Source organism: Lagopus muta, chromosome 9 (assembly GCF_023343835.1).
Source record: "Lagopus muta isolate bLagMut1 chromosome 9, bLagMut1 primary, whole genome shotgun sequence".
NCBI classification, from domain to species: domain Eukaryota; kingdom Metazoa; phylum Chordata; class Aves; order Galliformes; family Phasianidae; genus Lagopus; species Lagopus muta.
The window spans coordinates 20,412,602-20,435,902 of NC_064441.1; the positions used below are offsets into that span (position 1 = coordinate 20,412,602).

General features: G+C 42.4%; 1 protein-coding gene across 1 annotated transcript in view; it reads right to left on the minus strand.

Moving 5' to 3' along the window:
- VPS8 (VPS8 subunit of CORVET complex) overlaps window positions 1-23,301 on the minus strand; it is a 63,925-nt gene that overhangs the window by 38,632 nt on the left and 1,992 nt on the right. Inside the window, 23 exon segments of the mRNA XM_048954769.1 lie at window positions 417-489; window positions 1,501-1,543; window positions 1,806-1,857; window positions 2,519-2,608; window positions 2,814-3,036; window positions 3,546-3,592; window positions 4,167-4,256; window positions 5,132-5,178; window positions 6,190-6,280; window positions 7,967-8,002; window positions 8,505-8,579; window positions 9,127-9,297; window positions 10,727-10,807; window positions 11,638-11,745; window positions 12,234-12,293; window positions 12,390-12,543; window positions 13,142-13,209; window positions 14,705-14,791; window positions 14,992-15,116; window positions 19,870-19,924; window positions 20,864-20,896; window positions 21,826-21,919; window positions 23,113-23,243. Of these exon segments, the coding sequence (XP_048810726.1) occupies window positions 417-489; window positions 1,501-1,543; window positions 1,806-1,857; window positions 2,519-2,608; window positions 2,814-3,036; window positions 3,546-3,592; window positions 4,167-4,256; window positions 5,132-5,178; window positions 6,190-6,280; window positions 7,967-8,002; window positions 8,505-8,579; window positions 9,127-9,297; window positions 10,727-10,807; window positions 11,638-11,745; window positions 12,234-12,293; window positions 12,390-12,543; window positions 13,142-13,209; window positions 14,705-14,791; window positions 14,992-15,116; window positions 19,870-19,924; window positions 20,864-20,896; window positions 21,826-21,919; window positions 23,113-23,243 (2,034 nt within the window).

Genomic DNA, 23,301 nt, shown 5'->3' on the forward strand with positions numbered 1-23,301 from the left:
GCTAGCAAAATTAATCAGGAATTAAGGAAAGATATTCTTATGAGCACAAAATGGTGATCAAAGGCATCTTCCACCTCAATAAACTCTTGGGGATCCAAAGGAGTTAAGCTTTGCCTTGGGCCAGGATTCAGGCACAGCTTAAAGAGAAAGAAATAGCTGGCTTGAAGGCTCTGATGGAAATAAGGAAAGGAGATTTACTTGGCAGTCACTATGCCAACTTTCACAGCATGCAACCTGCACATCTTGTCATACTTCCTGTACACATTAACTGTGATTCCAGCCAGGTGCACTCTGTGACAAAACCATTATCAGACATCAGATTAATAATTGCTTTCCATCAGAAACTCAGAAATAAGACACATGCTTTCTTTTCTAAATTCTCACGTGATAGAGTGCCCTTCCAGAAGGTTACTCACCTGATTTTTAACCAGAGGTACCAGATCTTCAGGAATATCACCCAATGGATACGCACGGCCTGCCAAGCAGCAGCTATAGGAAACAAAGGGAAAGGTTTGTGTGGGTTGGTTGGCTGTTTGCTTTTAAGTTAACTCTTAACATTAAACAGACTGAAGAAAACATTCTATTTTCTGATGCTGTTTTCAGGATGTTCTTAAATTTATTTTGTGTATCATGAGGGCAAGTATTGCAGACAGGATGGCTGCAAATACACAAGATTTGCACGCACGAATTTCTATCCAAAGTCTGTCATAGCACAGCAGGAACACAACAGTGGTATCTCAGGATTTCCCCCCCCAAAAAAGCAATCTCTCTTGCATTTTTGGATGCAGCAATAATCCAGAATCAAAATTTCATGAACTCGGATAGATTCCAGAAAAGGGAACTCATTAATTAATCACTACTGGGCCATTTCAGAATGACTTCCAGCAAATCACAAGCAATACAGTAAGCACAGCTATCCCAAAGAGCTCAAATAAGGCTTCTCAGGCTACTGACTCCTCGCTCAAGGAGCACTGTCACACACAGGATGAAGGAGAAACCAAAAGACAAAAGTCATAGTCATGGCTTACCAGCTCCAAGTATTTAACTTCACCCCACCTATCCCCTCATATGACAGGACCCAGGTGGATGGCATGGAGCTGCACCAGGGCAGGGTAAGGCTGGGGGTTAAGAAAAGGTTCTGCACATGAAGGTGATGGATGTGGCACAGGCTTCCCAGGGCAGTACTCATAGCCCTGAGCTGATGGAGCTCAAGAAGCGTTTGGATACCATTCTCAGACACAGGGCTTGGATTCTGGCTCCTGCCTGCAGCCAGGGATTGGACTTAATGACCCCTGAGGGTCTCAACCAACTTGGGATATTCCATGGCTCCATGATGTGCCACAAGCCATAGTGACTAAGGCAGCCATAGCAAGTAGTCATTGGTATTTTACATAATCCCTCAGACTCTGAAACACAACACAGCCTAAGATTTTGCAACTATAATTAATTAAAATCTGGTCCCACTAGGCAACAGCACACATTCTTTCTAAATGGCCTTACCTTATATACACGAGCAGCTTGTTGCCCATTACCACCTGCTCATCTACAAAACAAAAATCATTTGTCACCTTTTTTTCAGAAGACACAGAGATGCAGCTGTTTTTTCCCAATTATTAGCAGAACACCTCATTTGACATGCACACAATTTTACACACTGTAAGTAGAGCAGCTTTACAGACACTGAACAGTACCAGAGCACTTTCCTCTTCTCAAGATCCTAATAGGGAGCGTATGCAAGTGACCAGTAATGTCTGAAACATCCAACCCCAGATCTAGAAACTCTTCCAGAAGCAATAATACTGTACCTGTGAGAGACTTCCCAGCATTCAGTGGAGGAGCAATGACTTTGAACAGCTTCTGTTCAAAAGACAAGAACAAGGGCAGTGTTCAAGCAGCTGGAAAGGCTCAGAGCAAAGATTCCACTTGATTTTAAAGCAGAGATCACTGGAACACTTTCCCCAGAAAAGTTGTTTTCTCACCAGGTCTTCTAATTAACAAGAACAAGGACACCAAGACACAGCAAAAGATGTCTATCCCAACTGATGTTATGACCAAAAACACCCTTCAGCCAATCAGATCTACCCCTAAACAAAAGGCCACACTTAAAAAAAAACCAAAAAAACAAAAAAACCAACAACTTCAGTGGTCTCAGAAGTAACATTCAAATCATAACAGACCAGGACATTTCCTGTTCCTCAGCTATCTGCCACCAGATCTCCTTAATTCATCATGGTATTCTCTTCTGCCTTTTTAAACACAATTTTCTCATTCTGTCTTTGCAGAGCATTGCTACCTCACATACACTGTCAATGAAAAATGTGTGTACTAAAGCACTGTAATTACAAATCACTTTTTAAGTGCATGTAGTCAAATAACTGCATATTGTATATGATTTCTCCCTCTGAATGAAAAAGAACAGAACATATATATTGAATGAGAAGATTATGTATTAGCCTAAAATGCCATTTCTCACAAAGACTGCATGCTCAGCAAATAAACAAATGAGCATCTCTCCTACCTCCATGGGACTGATGAAGTCATTCATTCCACTGTTGTAGACATAGATCATGGCATCATAGAGATGGTTTTCCCAGCACAGAAGGACCACCTGCAAGGACACAGAGCAGAGTCCTGTTACAAATTAGTGGCCAAAAGGCACCATTGGTTTGGACTAGATAATTTCTGTCTGCTGAAAGGTGACTCCCTGCCTTCCACAAGCTATGCTGTACTGAAAAGAAGTCTGCATGAGTGATGAGGGGATGCTGTCATTTATTCAGAGGAACTCGGTGCAGTGTTCAGTCTGGAAGACAAACCTGTTGTATGTCCAGGCTGGTGATATCCATATGCACAATGCAGGCTTCCATATTTTCCAACCTGTTCTTGTCTTGGAAGTGAAGGAGCAAGTCTTTCATCACTTGAGCTGTGATTCCCATCAGCTTATCACTTAAGATATATGGCTCCAAGCACTCCAGAAAGATTCCTTTGGCTACAGAATTCTCACTCATCTTATCGTAGATCTGGTTAAATAATAGATCTCTAGGAAGAAAGATGTTTTCAGTTATCAGACAAGATTATTAAAATATTCCTATTTACCTACCACTTGAGAACTCCAAATTAAATAACTATTCCTTCAGCTCAGCAGCTAAATGCCCCATTCACCTCCCATGCAGATGTGAGTCAGGGGCAACTACACGGAACAAATTAAGCCATGTGTGTTGCAACAAAAAAGCTGCTGTTGGAGGAGGAATGATGACAACACCAAAATTTAACAATCTTTGACAGAGGGAGAAAATTTTGTTAAGTGTGGGGGAAAATTTGAACCAAATCTTTCTTCGTCAGTACATCAGCAGAAACTTAACAGGAACCTTTGGGTACTGAATACACTGACCTCAGCACCAATCTTCAAACCTTCCTCTAAACCGTAACGTTCTACATCATGTCATAAAATGACTCCTCTGAACAAAGTGATACTATAGCAGACAGCACTCAGGACTGCATGGGGTGGTGGTCTGTCATGGGGCACAGATTTATAAACTCAGACTTACGTGCGCTGGAGCAAAAGGCAGTAATCAACTATGACAGGCACCACATCCTGGGGAAGGAACAAAAAAGCTGTGGTGACTGGCAAAGATCTTGCCAAACAGAACATCCTGCACAGCACAAAATGAAGCCTGGCCAATACAGTGGCACACTCACAACTTTTCCACCAACCAGAGTTTGCTGGCAAACACAGTCACACGTGGACTTGCCACTTTCCCACTGATCACACAAGAATTTCCCAACAAGTCATGACTGTTACACAGGCAACTTCTGCAGCAATGCAGTATCAACATGGGTTGGTAGTGATAGGACAAGGGGGAATGGTCTTAAACTGAGACAGGGGAGGTTTAGGTTGGAGATTAGGAGGAAGTTTTTCAGCCAGAGGGTGGTGAGGTACTGGAACAGGTTGCCCAAGGAGGCTGTGGATGCCCCATCCCTGCAGGCATTCAAGGCCTGGATGTGGCTCTGGGCAGCCTGGGCTGCTGGTTGGTGACCTGCACATAGCAGGGGGTTGGAAGCAGATGAGCATTGTGGTCCTTTTCAACCCAGGCCATTCTGTGATTCTATGACAATTCTGATTAAGAGTTTCCATATATCTATTCAAGAGAGTCCTTGGAGCAACATACCTGAAAGTGCTGCTCCATAACCTGGATTTTTCCTTGGTCAGGGCATTTCTTCAAAGTCCGATCAGCATAATGGAGAAGGATCTCAACCATCTGGATTACAAGAAACAAGAAAATTCATTTCCATCCTACACTAGAGGCTGGCCTGGTAGCACATTTAATGGCCTGGCTAGGGGGCTGGCAGCATGGCAAACGCTGTTGTTTCAGTTTGGGCATGAACTCTAATGGGCAGAAAGGAAAAAAGGAAGAGGCTACAACTGGTACTCCCAACAAGGCTGCTTAGACAACTGCAGGAGATGGAACAGGAGTGGCCCAGGGGGGTTCTGAAGGCCTACAGTAACTGCAATGCCAGGCTGCCAGCACATTTTGAGGCAGATGACTGCAGCACAAACTGAAGCACAGAACTCACTGCAGCCATGTTTCCACTCAGAGCTTAAGTTACAGTATCTTAAATAACAGAGCTTACTTATCTGAAAACACAACATGAAGTAAGAATAAAGACGAATAACTACTGCAATAATTAAGTATTTTAAACATCCTTCCTAGAAACACAATCTTGTGACAATAATCATAACATAATCAGTTAAAAATATATTCCATGTATACATGATCAAGATCTCTAACCAGGGAGTCAGAAAGTTACATACTGATGAATGCTCAACAGCTAAACAGCAGGAAACTGCAATTATCTCCAAAAAGGGTTTCTGTCCCCTGTGAAGGGAACAGAGACTGGATTTTGAGATCTCAAGGCCAAGATAACGGTGTCTCCTTTCCTAATGCTGCAGATTTTATCCTCATCTTTACCTCTTCTAAAATCCTGCTCACAATCATAGCAAGACAGGCATGTGTATGCTTTCAAGAGTTAACTGAAATAACTTCTGGAGGAGAGATGCTACTCCTTCCAGGAACACAATTAACATCACATAAGTGCACATGAAAACCTAGTTAGGAAGAGATCAGTGACTCACTCTGTCTGCAATGACTGCTTTCCGCTTGCTTGTGTCCCCAGACAAGCCTAGAAAGAATGAAGGGGTTAGGGGAAACAAACAAACAAACAATGAGGTGCACTATAAATACCACAGCTTGAGATAGGGAGGTCAGAATATTTAGATACAGAGTCCTTACTCTCTTAATTTAAAGATTGCTCCAGCAATCCAGAATGACAAAACCAGATCTGAGTGCTGTCTGACAGAAGAAAACAAGTTTAACATCCAGAGAATAATTAACAGAAAACTGACACAGGGTGTATAGGAGGTCAATGGCTGGAGGATGCATTGATGTGAAGGAGCACACTGTAAGAACAAACAATTCTTAAATGCCAACTCAGAAGACAGTAATAATTTTCCAGAATTCAAAATAATTTGCTTAATTGCATTTTGCCATGCATTAAACAAGACACATCCTCACATACTAGCAATTCACAGCAGGAGGATATTATCCTTCAGAGTCATCTGTCAAAACCACCAAATGTTACTTGCTGAAAATTCAGTTTGCCCAACCCCAGTCAGACCATCCAAGCAGCAGCTTCTGACACAATGAACTTGTTCCTCACAATACATTGGCCTTTATAGGAAACATGGTGCCAAAAACCAACAGTACTTTCAGTCTGTTGTACAGACAGAGGAGGCCTCAATTAGAAGTACCTGCTTGACAGAGCTGAGGGAGCATCACCCTGCAGATTACCTACAGGTCACACATGACCATCAGAAATATTTTGCTGACTGGTTATTCAACAGCTGGATCCATTTCCTTCATGAAAAGGCAGTAACAGGAGTCACAACACAGATCAGGTCTGATTTTCAGTTGAAAAAAGGTGTCTCCTAAAGGTTTATGGACTCTAAAGAAGCCAAACTGATCCATATTGGTGGTGTTGTTCCTGTCGCACCCAAAGCAACGCATCCTCATTTCTCTCCTTCAATTACCTCTCAACTTTTTTTCCTACAACAGTGATGCCAGCACCAGTATATGCACAGGTTTAAAACTTTCCCTAGTGATTTCAGTTGGAAATATTCACACAAACACTTACCTACTACAGCCTTTGCTTTCCCTTCATAAAAGGACCAAGCAAGAGCCAGGGCATCAGTGAGACGCTCTTGTTTCAGAAGGTGATCAATTCTCTAAAATAATAAGTAACAATAGATCTTAGTGTTAGAGAAAAGACTATTTTCTCTCCTTCTTAAAGACCAGCAGCAGATCATGATGGCTGACAGCAAGGAAATAGGAAACATCTGAAGCTGACTATAACTGCAGTAATGGGCAACATCTCAAAATTATCTCGGATGTACATTTTCTTCTGCACACTTGAAAAGGACAAAAAAGTCCACATCTGTAACCCTCACCTCCACACCTGCTCCATGACAAGTCTTGAGTAAATCACCTACAACAAAGAGGCTTCCAGTACTATAGAAACCACGTGGTAATTTAAAATGAGTTTGACTCAGGGCATGTGCATTGGGATTGATTTTGGAATTCTAAGTACATGAGATCATGGCTCAAAGCAAGACTTCTCATTGGCAGAGGTGGCAGTGAACGGCTGGAGGGAAAACTAGAAGAGGAGAATGATCCTGGTAACCAAAAGCAGCAACTGTATCATAGCAGAGATAAACTGTTCATACTCTGTAGGCAAAAAATGGTGAAGGTCACTGCCAAGAGTAGAAATGCGTGACTGAAAAAAGACAACTATTTGAGTTGCTTGAGAAACAGCCTTGAAGTCCCTTTTTCAAAATGAGTTGATAAACTAACTTGGCACAAGCAGAATTTACTAATGAAGTTTGCTAATGACCAACATTCAACGTGGGTTGAAGACCACAAAGACAAAAAGCAATAGGATAATCCCTAAAGCCAGGTGAGAGAAGCACAATGCAATCCAATGGCACAAGTAGTCTACAACAGAAGTCAGAGTTCAGCTGTCAGCTACAAGCCACTGATATTATACAGCCAAAAATAAAACAGCAAAAGGCAACCCAAGGAGGTACAAGTAGGTCTCTGACCTACCTGTCAGAGACAGAGAAGAACAGATGCCACTGTGCATGGGATTGCAAGAGCCTATCCAGAGTCACATGGGACAAGAAACTAAGCACAGAGGATGTGTAGGAAACGGTGATTGTGAAAAAGAAAGGAACAGGAGGGTGATGAAAGATGTGCTTAACCTTGCAAAACAAAGTCTAATGGACAATGTGCACACTCTGAATAAACATACTGTGAAGTGATGAACTAGAACGGAAAAAAATGCTTTTCTTCTCAATGGAAAAGAACAGCAAAGCAACAAAGAGATATAAACAGATCTCTGATTACTTTAACCTGGAAATTAATAGGGTTTCAGCTACCACAGAAATGATAATCCAAAACAGCTTCTAGCAACAGAAACAAGGATCCAAAAACCCAGTGAGGTTTCTGGGCAGTCTTTGATAAATTTGAAGATGTAGCTCCTGCAGTAGCTGGAGACAAAATACAAGGAACCAGACTTCCTTCCATTCCTTTACCCTATCTTTGCATTCCAATGCCACAGAGCACGGTGACTCTGCCTAGTTAATAGCAGCTGAAACCTCACAAGGCACTGTTTGCCTTACTCGGGAAAACAAGGATTCCATTCAGCCTGCAAGCTCATGCAAGTAGCAGTCCCATAGCATCCCACTGTGGAAAGCAGAATACCTACAGTGCTGGCTTTGTGTAGCAATTAGGAATCCTGAACACAGCACTCAGAACATTCTTCACAAATGCTATAGCTCCATAGTTCACTCCCTCCTAGGCTATATTTAAGCAATTCAAACCTACCAAGTTCTACAGTTCTCCTCTCAACTTACCTCTCTCCAGCTCCTCAATGTCATGACGTGAACTGACTAGAAAAGGAAAAAAAAAACAACAACCAAACACATTATTTAGTTACAATTGCTCATGCATCCTACTGACCCCCCAGAGCAGGCTGGTATTAATAAAGAAGTAAAGCAACTCTGAGATTTCTACATAGCATCCTGTAATACACCTCTCTCTGCTTTTTCATAGAGTGCTTGCACTGGAAAAACAATCGGAATAATCCTTCTATCAACTCCACTCAATGGAGTCCACCTTTCCCTACCCTCTTATCTTCTTCTATTTACTCTATTTACTCATCAGCATGTCTAGGAAATAGAAATGGAAGTTCAAGACAGAGAAAGCTAACTCTACTTTGAAATGGCATAAACGAGGATACCGCAGAAGTATCACATCATTACTGAGCTCAGAGCTTGTCTAAGATCAAATCATTGCAAATTCTTTAAGCCAAGGATGTAAGTGCAAAACAACCAGAAGTCAATGTCACTTATTTCCATTACAAACATTACATTACAAACTCCCCACACTTACCTTAGTTCCCAGGTAGAAGATCTGGCCACCACAGCTGCTGATGGACTGATAACAAGCTTTCTCTCCAACCAATGCCTGCAGAGAGAAAAAATGTCATGCAAGTCAAACTGCCTTTTGTTTTTGTAAAATTTTCCAAAAGACCCATGTACACCTGAACACTGTAATTAAAACAACATAATGAAGACTGGGAGAGAACAACACAGATTACTGGGCAATAGTAAGTAAGCAAGCTCTTACATCATGGCCTTCTGCTGTAAATGCAGCTTAAAGTGCTGCTGAGCATCTCAACAAGAAAAATTTCCTTGGGCCCATCATTTTTTCAAGCCTTATGTCTCAGGCTTTAATGGCAGTCACCAGAAGGCCTGGTCACAGGGCACTGCAGTGTCTGGAACTGAGCAAAATTCCACAGCTGGCCTTTCAAACAAGAATGAACTACTGTACATCCCATGTTTCATTGTCTACCCCTGCATAAGGAGCAGCTCCCCAAAAAGGAAACACAAACTGCCTGTTAGCTGGCTAAATCAACACCACGTATGATTTTCCAGATGTTTCACAAAGCCCTTTTTCCAAATCTCCACTTTCTCTCACTTAAGGCAAACACATGTAGGTCATCTGCACCCACCAGCGCCTCGCTGACATTGCCTCCTGTAGCCAGGGACTTGAAGTGGCTGCTGTTGTAGACCAGCTGAACTTCTGGAATCTCTATGGTCTCCAACTCCTCCTGTGTCTGACGATCGATGACATGCAGCTTCTCCACACTGTCCAGAAGCACTGCTGTTCGTGAGTTTATCCACTGAAAAAGGCAACACACTGCAGATTTCAGCAACTCACGTGTCATTAGAGGGAACTAAACCAGATCTGGGCATATCCCCAAGTATCCACACCAGAAGGTCTAGAATCACTAGCAACTTCAATGCTATATACCATCACTACAAAACAGCAACCATGTATAACTCCAAAGGTAACGATGGGGAGATTCCTTCTTGAGTATATCAGCTTTTACACTGAGAAAAACTACAATGACATCTCTTCAAAGAAAACACCTGCAGACAAATGGCAATCCATCCTGTTGGTACACTGTTTATGCTCTAGTGCACCTTCCATCCAAAAGCCTCAAAAACATGACTACAACACCTCTTCTCAGATCCCTTGGGAGTTAAATAGAGCATCAAGAAGCATTAAAAAAAGATGTTGTACATCCAAGTTTAAGTCAAAGCCTGTCATCTATATTCTTAAACTTCTACTTCTATGATCAAAGCCCTAAAAAAAAAAAAAAAAAAAAAAAAAAAAAAAAAAAAAAAAAAAAAAAAGGCTTTTTTCTCCCATTTTTTTAAGCACTTGAGAACAGAATGTCCTGGTTGCAAAGGAGCACAGTGCTCATCCAGTTCCAACCCTCTGCTATGTGCAGGGTCACCAACCAGCAGACCAGGCTGCCCAGAGCCACATCCAGCCTGGCCTTGAATGCTTGCAGGGATGGGGCACCCACAGCCTCCTTGGGCAACCTGTTCCAGGTCATGTTACACAGACGGTGATGACAAGTTTCAAACTGGTTCAAGGCCAATCTGGCCTCAAACTCTTCCACACCCCCAGGCCTGGGGCACCTATGGCTTTCTCTGGACAACCAGCTCCAGTACCTCACCATTCCCATGACAAAAAGAAACACAACAAAAAAACCTCATCCTCATTTCAAAGCTAACTCTAATCTAATTTCTAGAAAATGCTGGCTGATTTGGAGGCCTGTCTTGGTATTCTGGCCTTTCATGCTTTATTCTCTCTATTGTGTAAATGTGTTTTGGAGTCGGGATTTTTGTTGTTGAAATCAAGCAATCAGGGCACGCTAGGAAGCATCCATATATAAAAGCACTAGAATTTTACTGAGCTAATTTCAGAGAAGTTTGCATTCTTAAGTAAGGAGTAAAAATATTGCTTGCTAAATTCTCTTTGGCTCCTGAAAACATTTCCTTAACAAGGCTACCATCTTCCCAGAAAAAGGAAGTATTTTGCCTACATACAACTACTCTTTTGTTTGTTCATTTTTTTACCTCTTAATTGCTACTTGCTGTTTCAATTAGGCTGGTTTTCTAATGAATCCCAAGTTTAAAGACATTCTCCATTACTGAACTCCAGATAAGTACAGTGCATACGTGTGGTACATACAACTAAAGGATCTTGAGGTACAATTACAAGAAAATTTGTGTAAAAAAAACAGTATTGAGCCTTACAGTGAAGTTGATGAGGTCATAGTGAAGATGGAGCTGCTTCTGCTTAGTGACATGTATTGCACCAGTATCATCCCTCTTTACCTAAAAGAGAAATCAGACAAGACTGAGGAACACATTCTTCAGTCCCCAAACGCATCACACCAGCTCCAGGAGAGCAGCTCACACGAGCAGGCTGAGCACCCAGTAACAGCACACACTGTTCTGAATCAGAGTGCTGTGACCCACTTCCAAAGCTCTCACATATGTGAGGAAACAGAAAAGGTCTGAGGACTGGCTCTCAGAAGGAAGCAGAAGAACACATGCCCTCTGCTGGATTAACTTCCAATCACTTGTTTGCACTGCAGGAGTCATATGCCAAAACAGCTCCTTAAACATCCTAGCACTCCAAGCCAGAGCACTCCATTTTCTGAAGCCTGAGCACTGCTCACATACTGAATTCAGACATGAAATCTTCAAAGTAAAAAAAAAAAAAAAAAAAAACTGCATATACAGCTTCTGCAGATCTCAGCAGTAAAAGTGGCATACCTAAACACATGCACCTTGAAAGCAGTTGTCTCTCAGTGGTTTATCTAAGTTTTCCAGACCTGTGTTTCATACGAAAAAACAAAATAGCATCTCAAATTCATATGGTCTCCTCAAAATAATCCACATTCTTCCACCTCCAGGTGAAATGAAGAGAGGTTATATTCAACACTTCCTTCTGGAATACACAAAGCTCAGCTCTCCAGATCCTCAAAGAAGGACACCACTGTTTGCTGAAGAGCAACAACCAGCTTCTTTTCCCAAGCCTGTTGCAAGCTGCAGACACCCCTAGCACGCACACACACACACTAGAATTACACGAGCCAGAGGCTCAGTCAACTGAGTAAGAAGTGATTATTTGAAACACAGAACAAAACATTCAAACTTACCAGAAGAAAATGAACGACATCGCCTCTACAAAACGCAAGCATGGGGTTCACTGAGTTCTGTACAGCCACAAAGTGCCAGGCCAGGAGGGGGACACTCGAAGGGTCCATCTGAGAGACAAGAAGCACAGACTGTATGCAAGGCAGCCCCTTGGTAGCAGGGTGTGTGATGCTCATCAGCTGCTGCTCATTGACTTTGCCAGGTGTGCACACGGGCCATAAAGCAATGCCTTAGTGTGCTGAAAGCTGAGCAGAAGGTTGTGTTCTCTGGTCTACACACATGACTTAGAGACAACAGGCCAGCATCCCATCAGTCAAGGCTTCCAGGCCACAGTAGAGAAGACAAGAAACTGAGCAACTCCTAAGCTCCTCCCTTCCCACTTCTGGGAAAAAAAACAGCATCTTCAAGAGATTCAGCTCTCTGCCTGCAATCTACACCTGGCAGACCAACGCATTAAACTCTATGCTGTGAAACTGTAGTTCTAATGTGTGCTGGTAAGGCAGTAAAACCAACTCCTAGTCCTGATCTCACCCCCTTCACTACAAGAACTGTTGGTAGCGACAACAAAAAAAAGCAAGCATTGAGCTTTGTAACTCACACGACCGTAGGGAAAAGTCATCCACACTTTCAAAGATGGCTTCAGGCCAATAACCAGTATCTTCAAAGAAACAAAAAGGCAAAATAAAACATTGGAGGATGTACCAGGAAGTTTCTTTGTGGCTTCTCATAAAGCCTTCTGCCTGCAGCGAGTTACCTTTGTCAGGGAGGCCATGGCCAGCAGTGAATACTGGGTGATAGGATGGTCTCTCAGTTCAACCTTTGCATGCAATGGTTCAATACAACAAACCTCCCCCTTGGAGCCGCTGAAGAGACATCGAGATTCACACGTTCTCACTCCCATAACCCTCCTGCAAACCAGAGAAATCAGCTTAACAGTTATCAGGAGGAGATCAGCCTAACATTTTCATGAAATCTTATGCACAATCCTTCAGAAATACTGTTCCAAAAAGCCTTTGTACACAGCTCCAGGGATGAATTTGGGTTGTTGCTGGAAGCAGTTTCAAACAGCTGCTTGGGTACAGACAAGAAGTCCTTAGGGTCTTATTTAATAGCACACGATCAGATTCCCCAGAGCAACAAGCCCAGTCCTTTCTCCTTATCCCACATCCTCTTCGGGATTGCAAGAGGAGAATGAGCAGTTAGTGAAGAGCAGCTCTCACTAAGAAAGGAAAACCAAGGCAGCACTTATATGACAACTTCCAAGAGTCAATCAGGAATGCCAAGATCCTGGGCAATACCTAAATAAAAACATTAATAACTTAAGCCATTATTTGACCATTAACAAGCCTTGCTTCAACTAAAATTATACTGCAGCCCTGAGCTGTACCTTCAATATTCAGACAATAGTTTCACTGGTTGCAGTGCTTTTTTGCTTGGGTTTTAGAAGTTCTGACCTAGAACTAGTTGCTTGCATTGCCAACTTCTATCAGGTAAGAGCTGTCTTACTTAAATGAGAGTTCAAACACGGAGCCTCCACTGTCGTTGCAAATTGCAAGTGTCGGGTCATCTGTAAACTGAGCAGACAATCAAATTAGAATTGGCATTAACAAATAAGACACCAAACAAAAAAATAATTGAAAAACTCATGCTACAGCATTATCTACAGTGCATTTACTTCTGTATGTTATGTCTACCAGGAATACACTTTCAACATTTAGCATCAAGAATACTGATGGCTTTTTAATGATGTGTAGGAAATGCAAAGTGTTGTGTCTTGCCCTCATCTCTCCAGCATCATTGCTAGATTCTGTTATCAAAGTCCCACTACATTCTATTGCTGCTCAGAACCACAAGACATCAAAATCTGCACTGCTACCAGAATAACTCACAGCTTCAAGCCTCTAGGTTGGTGCCAGAACTGACAAATGGGCTGTGAGACCAAAAATCAGAAACATCCATAGCACCTAATGAAATCAAATAAGGTAAGAAAGGGTCATGTACACAGTTGAGAGACCCTTCTGGAAGACTCTGCAATCCAGCACAAGCATCTGGGATTGCAAGGTCCAAGTACTCCTCAACGTTGGTACTGCCATCAGATTATGGGCCAGAAGGGAGACATGAGGAACAAGGACCCAAAAAAGGGGAAGATGCATCGTTATGCATAGGACAAAGTTGCCTGAGATGGGAGTATTTCAGATGCAGCAGTACAGGGGCACTTCATAGCAACAAAATCTTTCTGGTAAGCCAGGTGAGGCCAAGCAGTACGTAAGAAGCCATCTTTGAGCCATGCTCCACCAGACATGCTGCTCTATTTCTGTGAATGGTACTCAGTGGACCTGAGATGTCTCAGCAAGGTGAAGCACCAAGATCACTGCTCCAACCAGGAGATACACATATTTTAGCATCTAAACCTACACAGATTCTGGCATCAGAGATTGGACAGACAATAAGCTTTTGTTATACTGCAACTCACTGCCAATATTATGATTTCAGCTAGCAATATACTTTGTTTCCTTTTTTTAAATTTCTGCTCATTTTTTTCACCTCTGGATATTTACTGCCACATAACTCCTAGGTAACTGCTCTCATCTGCAAATCTAGAAGTACTGCACAAAAGAAGTTAGCACATCTGGGCTTGTTTAGCTTGGAGAAGAGAAGGCTCCAAGGAGACCTCATTGTGGCCTTCCAGTGCCTGAAGGGAGCATACAAACAGGAGGGGGAACGGCTGTTTGTGAGGGTGAACAGTGACAGGACAAAGGGGAATGGTGTTAAACTGAGACAGGGAGGTTTAGGTTGGAGATTAGGAGGAAGTTTTTTCACACAGAGGGTGGTGAGGCACTGGAACAGGCTGCCCAAGGAGGCTGTGGATGCCCCATCCCTGCAGGCATTCAAGGCCAGGCTGGATGTGGCTCTGGGCAGCCTGGGCTGCTGGTTGGGGACCTGCACACAGCAGGGGGTTGGAAGCAGATGAGCATCGTGGTCCTTTGCAACCCAGGCCATTCTGTGATTCTGTGATCTGACTGAATATGAGCAGGTTCTTTGGAAAAAGAAAAAAAAAAAATCTGTTACCTTAATGTGCAAAATGGCTGTTCCTGGGGGGTGAGCATCTGTTATTGATCGTAGCAGCTTCCCACTGGCCAGATCCCACATTGTGATCTGCAAGCAAGTTGTTCTCAGTATAAAATATTTGCTGTCAAGGGATCTCTCCATCACCTTGTGTGATGGCACATCACTGAGTTTCTATATTCAGCACAAAAACAATTAACAGCTATGTACTGAGTGCACTTAGCTTGGATTATACTAGAACAGTCCCTCAGTAACAGGACAGCACTGAACCACCAATTCATGGGAATTACCTGTCCTTTTGCAAAGCCACACAGGAGTCTGGAGCAGTCGTTGTTGATGCTGAGAGCAGAGATAGCCCCATACTGAGCCCCAACAGCAGTGCTGCCCAGACACAGCCGCAGAGCCTGGTTTTGATCTAGGGCATAAGAATTAGTACAAAGTTAAAGAGAGAGTACCACAGTTATTGACATACACAGATGCTGGAGGTGCATTAACAATTCACAGGCTCACAGTTACACTCCTAATGAAGAGTTCCCAAGATCAGAGCACTTTGTTAGTACAGAGATTGCAGGGAAATACAAAAATTTGTTTTAACATTACAAAACAAGGACATAGAATAGGGGAACGCAGAGGCATTAAAAACTGAATAGCCAAAACATCTAGCTTTGTTGGGTTTTTTTGGTGAGGATTGTTGGAATGAAGACTGGTGATCTGAAATATATCAGAAGTGCCACTGAAATACTGTGTTAATGCATTTTGCCTTGAGCAGAGAGGGAGAGGTCAGAGAGATCCAGGGAACAGACAGCAGCTGAGCCCCAGAACCCTCTGGGAGCAGTGCCCAAGGCACAGGACATCTCTCCATACAAGCTGCAGGTCCATTAGCTATGTGCCAGATGTGAAACAGAGCATGGAAGTATCTCTCATTTCCTCCCCAACACCACATGATGCATTCCTGTATCACTGACACACTGGAGGCTGAGCACACTGTGGGAGTCACCTTTCAAATTCTGCTATCAGAAAGGCCTCTCAAAGCCAAGAACAGAAGGGTTCAGACTGGCAGAATATACAGGTATAGCAGCAGCTCTGAAAGCTCTGACATTTGCACAAGCTACTGATCAGTTCTATAGCACTGATGCTCTTGTTTAATCAATCAAAAGATGCATGCAATTCAAGTGACTTCAAGTGAATTCAAACTGCTGCCCTCATTCAATATATGAGAAATGTGGAGCCAAAACTATTGCAGTATCACTAGAGCAAGAAATCGGAGAAGTAAGTATTCTAAGGTGCAATAAAAATTAGCATCATTTTGTCCAGAAAAGTGGTCTTGAGTGGAAGAGCATCCAGATGGCAACCAGGTGCCTGTATGCCATGTGCTGAGCCCTGTGTGACAGCAAAACACCACGTTTCAAGTGCCTGCTAAGTAGCTTGTCTACAGCACTGAACTCTTCAGACAGTGCTCTGCAGCTCTGAACACTTCTGAATTAAGAACAATTTATTCCTCCATTAAAGAATGAAGAGCTCTATAACAGTCTTCCAGGGGAAGTTTTCCTTTACGGTTCCTCACTGCCTACAGTGTGCAGATCTCTGATCAATTACGATACATCCTCTGCCTGTCCTGAGCTCCACTCCAGCCAGAACCTCCCTCCCTAAGGAGAAATTTGTGAAGATATAGAACTACTTGTTAATTGAAAGGGAAGAGAAAATAATAAATCCTTCTTCAGACTTACAGACCTGCAGCTGAGGGAACTGGGGTGGGTCAGTCTGAGTTCCCAAAAAGGAAGTGCCCATTTTTTGCCTAAGATGCGTTTTCAGAGTAGAGAAAAAACCACTTGGAAAGCAAACCCCAAAGAAAAACACATCAGCACTTGTTCTCATTTCCAGTCAATCACAGGATAACACACAAGGAGGACTCATTTGACAATTTTAAAAACAAATCAGACAAGCAACACTGCACCCAACACAAAACAAAATGTCTGAGTCAATGAGCTCCCACTGATGAACTGCTGAAGTAACAAAAACAGATAAAAGCAAAGGGTTATAAAAGCTCATTTGATGATTTTCCAGACTAATAACAATAGAATTTAAGGCACATTTTGGATTAAAAAGTATCTTCCACATGCTTGAAACAAAGGTGGCTACTAACTGTCTGGAAACATCTTCAATTTTACAATGTAAATAAAGCAGTTCTTCATCTGAACTATTTCCAGCAGTAACTATTGCTGTTGCTGCTGTTTTCACAGTCTGGAGCCAGAACCAGATGGTACTCAGCCCTACAAGTAAATTGTTAACAAGCTTTTGAATATGAAACATGACTTTCCAGAACACAGGAATAAGCAGAATTGATCTCAGATAATCAGGTTTTTAACCAGATTTTTTTTTTTTCTTAAGCCATCATTTCTCTGCATTCAAAAGGCTTGATTTCCTGCAGAATGACTCAAATGCTACAAATGAGATGCTTTCTTCCCACCTTCATCAGGCCTACCACCAGTAAATGCTCTCCCAGGAGGTATCCTTCTTGGAACTAGAATCAGGAGGACAAGAGATGGTGTGCTACAGGAACAGGTTACAGACACCATCTCCCTTGAAAACACAACAGCTGTCTCCTAAATCAGGGTGTGCTGAAGCCTCTTCTCCACCACTCCAGCTTGTGCAACGAAGTGACTGCTCACAGCAGGGATTCAGTCACCTCCCCAGGAAGCCACTGCTCCTCCTCAGCTGCACAGCTGCTGCATGGGGTCAGCCAGAAGTTGCTGTCTGCTTGTTGAGTTTCCCAGAGTTTCTGGCTCATGGCTCCCTGACTCAGGTCCTAATCTAATCTCCAGTGCTCCCACTAACAGTTCTCAGGCAGAAACAGATGGATGGTGATCTCATGGAAGAGCTTTACTTCGTCCTGCCCTGAAACAACGCCTTTGCAAACATCTACAGACACATCCTGCTCTAAAACATTACAGATAGCACATTTACCTGTTCCTCTGCTATTTCTGCCCAAAGAATTGGCAGCATTCAGTACACATGCATTCAACAGGCAGTTTCTGGGCTCACCAGCAGTATTACCCACTGCCTGGTTACTGCCCTACATGCTGCCTATCTGGCACAGATTAACCTAGCACATCAGCATGCAAACTGGGCAGGACAGGAGTTGCTCATGCAGGGTACGTGCACAGTGTGGTGTTACTGTACCTTTTCCTTTTCAGTCCACATAGAAAGGGCCAAAATAGGAAAGAAAAAGTCAGAAATCAATACAAAAGAAAGGAGAGAAGCAAATAACAGCGTATGTGACAACATTCAAAAAGACAGAGAGCCTTCAGATTTTGCTGACGTTTTTTATTTTGGTACAATTCCACCTTTTGATTTGCTCAGTTACCTGAGGGGATGCTGCTCATTACAATGCTCTAAAACTAAGTGTGTGGTGACTGAAGAAAAATGAGTTTATACATTTTGACTTCATGATACTAATGAAAAGAGAACAGGAGCATGCAGGAATCACTCCTGTATCTGAAAAGCTGGATGCAGTAGCACACCTCTCACCACCTCTCAAATGGAGCAGGGGAACCCAGATTGCAAGGCAGCTGCAGCAGTCCTTGGCCTCACTCTGCCACAAGGAGGGTCAATCAGCTTAGGCTGCTCAGGGCCTTGGTGAGTTCTGTGTATCCCAAGCAAGGTGATCCTGCAACATCTATTCCAGTGCTTCATCACCCTCATGGTCAAAACAAATATCAGCCAGAGCTTCTCCTGGGGGAACTCCAGTGCACTGCCTCTTACCCTAACACCAGGAGCCTTTGAGAAAGGTCCAGCTCTCACTTCTCTGCTAAATGCTCGAAGCATTAACATTTTAGTAAAAGTCAAGGAACTTTCAGTTAGGAAAAACATTGCATCACGTTTTCTAAAGACCACAGAAAAACCTTTAGAAACTGCAAAGTACATAGCAATGTAAAGATCATGGCCAAAGTAAAAGTTTGACCAAAACCTAACCAGGAGCATAACAAAGAAAACAATTCTTCAAGAGCCTTATGAAATATATGAACTGAAGCACCACAGCACATCAAGCACCTCAGGCATTCAGTGATCAATCCTTTCAGTGGGACTTGATGCAGAAACAGTCACAACAAAGATAAGAATGACCCTGCCTGCTCACATGCCTATGTAGACTCCAAGTCTTTCCAGGAGTGCAAAATGCAGAAACCTCTCACTATTCTGACAACCCCTTGTTCAGAAGCTTACTAACTTCCTTAAATGCCCACATGCAAAAGACAGAAATGGGAAAATCACCATAGAAATGTCTTTTGTTGCAGCTACAAAACAAACTACAAAGGTCTCCTACTAACAACTCAGATCACGTGTTGATCAGATTCAGATTAAGTACATCCCATTTGAAAATCTGGACTTACTCTGTCACAGTCCTTCCCCTCCTCCTTCTGTACCCTGCCCCCTCACAACTTTTAGCCTCCTGAATAATTCCAGCCAACTCTGAAGGAAAAGGGCAATTCAATTTCAAAATTTGTTATGAATCTAGTGCTGCATAGACCTCAATGCTCACAAACTAAATGTGCATGGAAGCACTTCCAGATCTGTGAAGCTGGTTAGCTAAGGCATAAGTTCAGAATTTACATGTAAGACAGGCTGGTGATGGGAGAAAGAAAATGGGATAAAGTGGTGATGGATGCAGGGGAAGACTGGGGAAGGAGGAACCAAGGATGCAAGTTTGCAGGTAGCCATGGGTTAGAAGCCTCCTTTCTCAAGGAATGCATTTTAATTTTCCTACTCCTGGCAGCTACTGTGTCAGAAGGGAAAAGATGGATACACTGCAAGATTGTTCTATTATAATGATTCTGGTTTTTTCCATATCAAAACAGAGTAATTTCATACATAAACACAAAAAAGGTTCTTTATACAATCGTCAAAGAGACAAATTTCTTGTTATCAATGTGTCAAACTCCTGCAAAACAGGAGCAAGAACTATACAAAGAGGAACAAATTAAATGTTACTTGTGCTTTATTTCTTTACTGAAATAAAATTGTATTTAGCACAAAACATGCTACAAGAAATCCAATTCCAATTCTATTCTGAGCTGTTCTGGGGATTGGTTCCTTTGTTCATTTTGCTGGTTTTGTTGTTGTTGTTGTTTTTAAAGATCATTAAAATGCAAAGAGCTTTCTTTTTCACTTACCAAAAATCAGGGCTAGCCCATGAGAAGTCCCCACTGCTATCAGATTTGATGCTGCCTGAAAGAGTCAAGGAAAAAGACCAAAAGCTGAGATGTTCACAAACGATTCACAAATCCACCACTTTCAATATCACACAAAGCTTGCCAGAAGGGGAAATTTTAAGAAGGCTACAGATGTAACTTTTTAATATACAAGCAACAGACTTGTTGCTACATGAGAACTACAACCAAAGGAGAATTTTGCACCCCCTATGTGCCTCAGTCACACACACTTCCAACCTTGCTATGCAACCCTCACCTCCAGATGCATTTTTCCCTTTTTGTCTTGAACTAAAAAGTATCATTTCTTATGTACTGCTGCTACCAGAGTCAAAGTAATCAAATGACTTTCTTTTCTTCATAAAGTATTAGAACTAACTTCACAAGGGCAAGAAATACTTGCTGTTTGCCACCTCCTTAACAAGCTTCTCTAATTACACGCAGCTTACTTCTGACATACTTTAATTAGCGTGCTTGACTTCAAGAAGCTTAGTGCCCATTGCTAAACAGGCCTGCGCCTTTCAGACAGGCTTTCAGCAAAGCTTTATGGTCATATTTGAGTTCTATCAGGGCCACAGAAACTTTGAACTCACTGCATGATGAGCACTTCAGTTTAAATGTCTTTAGGAGTCAAAGCGACGGCTAGCAAAGGAGAAATAGGTAGGGAGCTTCAAGGTGCCCAACAGATGAACGTGATGGGGAATGGCTGGGTGCTTAACTAAGAACTTCTGGTGATGACATGAAAAAAGGGAGAGCAGAGGGCTCGATCAGCACAGGGGCAGTTAGGAAAGGCTGCACTCTGCTCCTAGAAGCTAGCCTTCTAATGCTGCTCCTCCTAACCCTCAGATTTGAGGGCTCTTAGCAAGGCAAGACCCATTTATCAACTCAAACTACTGCTTAAAGTCTGCCAAATTTATGTGAAGAATAAACACACAGTACTTGAAAATTGTGTACTTACAATTGCAGTAGGCAAACCAGCATCCACTTTGTCCTAGAAAAACAGAACAAATTATGAGTAAGCAGCAGAACTCCCTGCACTATTAATGTCTCTAACAATACAGCACACAGAGTCAACACAAGATGTTTTAATAAGTCTCACCAGGGCAGAAAGTGCAGAGAGAACCACAGGCAAGGAATACTCAGAACAGATGAGGAAGCATGCAGAAATGAAGAAGCAGCAGACTATCCTGTCATTCCAAATGAAAGTTATCCTGTTTTTCCTCAAAAAAAGTCTCATCTGATTAACAGCCCTCAGTATTCTCTATGGACACTGCACTGATATCTAATGCAAAACCATTTCCCTCTCCAGAACACCTTCTTAGCTTCCCACCCAGGTGGTTCACACCTCCATCAACACCAGTAACAACTAGCTGCAGCACACTCACACTCAGACTCCAATCACACAGCCCTTACAGAGACACTCACAGATGAATCACCTGCATTTTATGCTAACAAGCCTGCTTCAGAATTCACATTCTTTATAAATCCCTGCCTCAACTGTGATCTTGGACAGCTCCTTTTCACTGGCAGCACAAACTCCAGGCAGGCCTGAGGTGCAACACAGAGACAGAAGCTTGTGGGCCTGGGATGAGTGTGGTCTGTGCCTGCTGCAGGCATTAGGCAGACCTGCTTCTAGCACCTTTAAGCAACAACAGCACTGACATCATTTTGTATTAATATTTCCCATCAGATTTCTTGACATCTGGCAACAAAAAGCAGTGTTAAAGAGGACTTACCACATTACTGCTGCAGATAGTCAGCTAATAATTCACTCCTAGTTAGAGGTTACTAACACTAGCTTACGTACTAAACATGTTAATATTAATACTATGAAGAGGGAGAAGATCACCCACATCCCTCTACACCAGAACAAGCCGAAATTTTACTTAATAGATGTCACCAGGAGAGATAGACACTTACTGCTGCAGATACAATTTGGGCAGAAATCCCTTTCAGAAGGGAGAGTCTTATAACTGATCCATGCAGAGAGAGAGAATCTGGGAGTTTTTTCTTCCTAAGGAAAGAAGAAATAATCCAAACACATTAAAGCAGAGTTTGGAACATTTGCCCACAGCTAAACCAGCAGGTAAAGTCTGCATGCATACATAACCCTGCAGTATACAGGGTATAAAGTATATAACCTAACACTGTGCCTGCATAAGAATTTGTCTTAATTCCTCTTCCACAGAAATGAAAAGTCCTTCAAACAAGTCTTCAGTTTCAAGCATCTCTCTGCAGACTACAGCATTTATTAATAAAGCCTAAGAGAAACACTTCTGCTCTTTACTCCAGCCTCAGTGCACCAGAAAGCTTCAACCTCTAAAGGTGAGCACCTGTAGGCAACACACAACTGAAAAATGCTCATTAGCAGCATAGGACCCCTGGGAAAACCAGATGTATGATTGAAGTGTAATATTCAATTCAAACAGCTGACTACATACAAAAGGTAAAAGTTGCTGTTTATGGAGAAAATGTTTTTAAAGGTAACCAGTGTACAAGGAAAAGTAGATTCTGAAGAGCACTGCTATAATGCAACATACATAGGAGGGGGAAATTCCCCAGGAAAATTCAGTTATCTTTCCAAAGACATACAAACAAGTAGGTAGGCTAATGAAACATGCTTAATAGCTTATAGTGTGGCTGAGGACCCATAAACATGGTGAGCAGCTTCAAACAAACATGATAAAAATGACTCCCAGTTTTTCTGCCTTCCACGTACTGGAAAATATTAAGTCCCTTCAGGTTACATTTCACTCAATACCAAACATTTTATCTGGAAATGAAAGAACAGTGCCTCAGAACACCACCAAATGCCACCACAAACTGTAACACTTAAGAGTGTTTGCAATTGTTTCCAATGCAATTGCACATGCAGCAATCACAGCCTAACAGAAACCAGAGGCCAACTTCCCATGGCACATAAGCAGGCCATGGGAGCGGCTCAGGGTGTAAGATGAAGCCATAGTTTGAGTAATTAACAAAGTAAGTCAGCAGTATTGCAGCTAGCTATCACGTTCCAGGCTGCTTTGGGATGTCAAGATTCACATTCCATTTCCAGGAGCAAAAGCATTTTGCTCACCCTTCCAAAACGCAGAAGGTTGCTTTAGGAAGTTTCAATTGTTCTTAGCATTGATAGTCCTTCTACCCAACCAAAAACATAATTACTTTTAATTGATTTAAATTCTCAGGGTATCAGACTTGTAGTACCTTTTCAGGTGCGTCCTGTCCCCGCTGTCAGAGCTTGCTACAGAAGACGTGTCATAGGAGTGTGTATCTGTGTTATCAATGTTCAAGAGAAAGGGATCTTCCAAAATGAAAGACTCTTCTTCATCATCAGTCTGAAAGAAGAGAACCACCACACTTGGTAAACATCCAAAACACACAACACCTTAACTG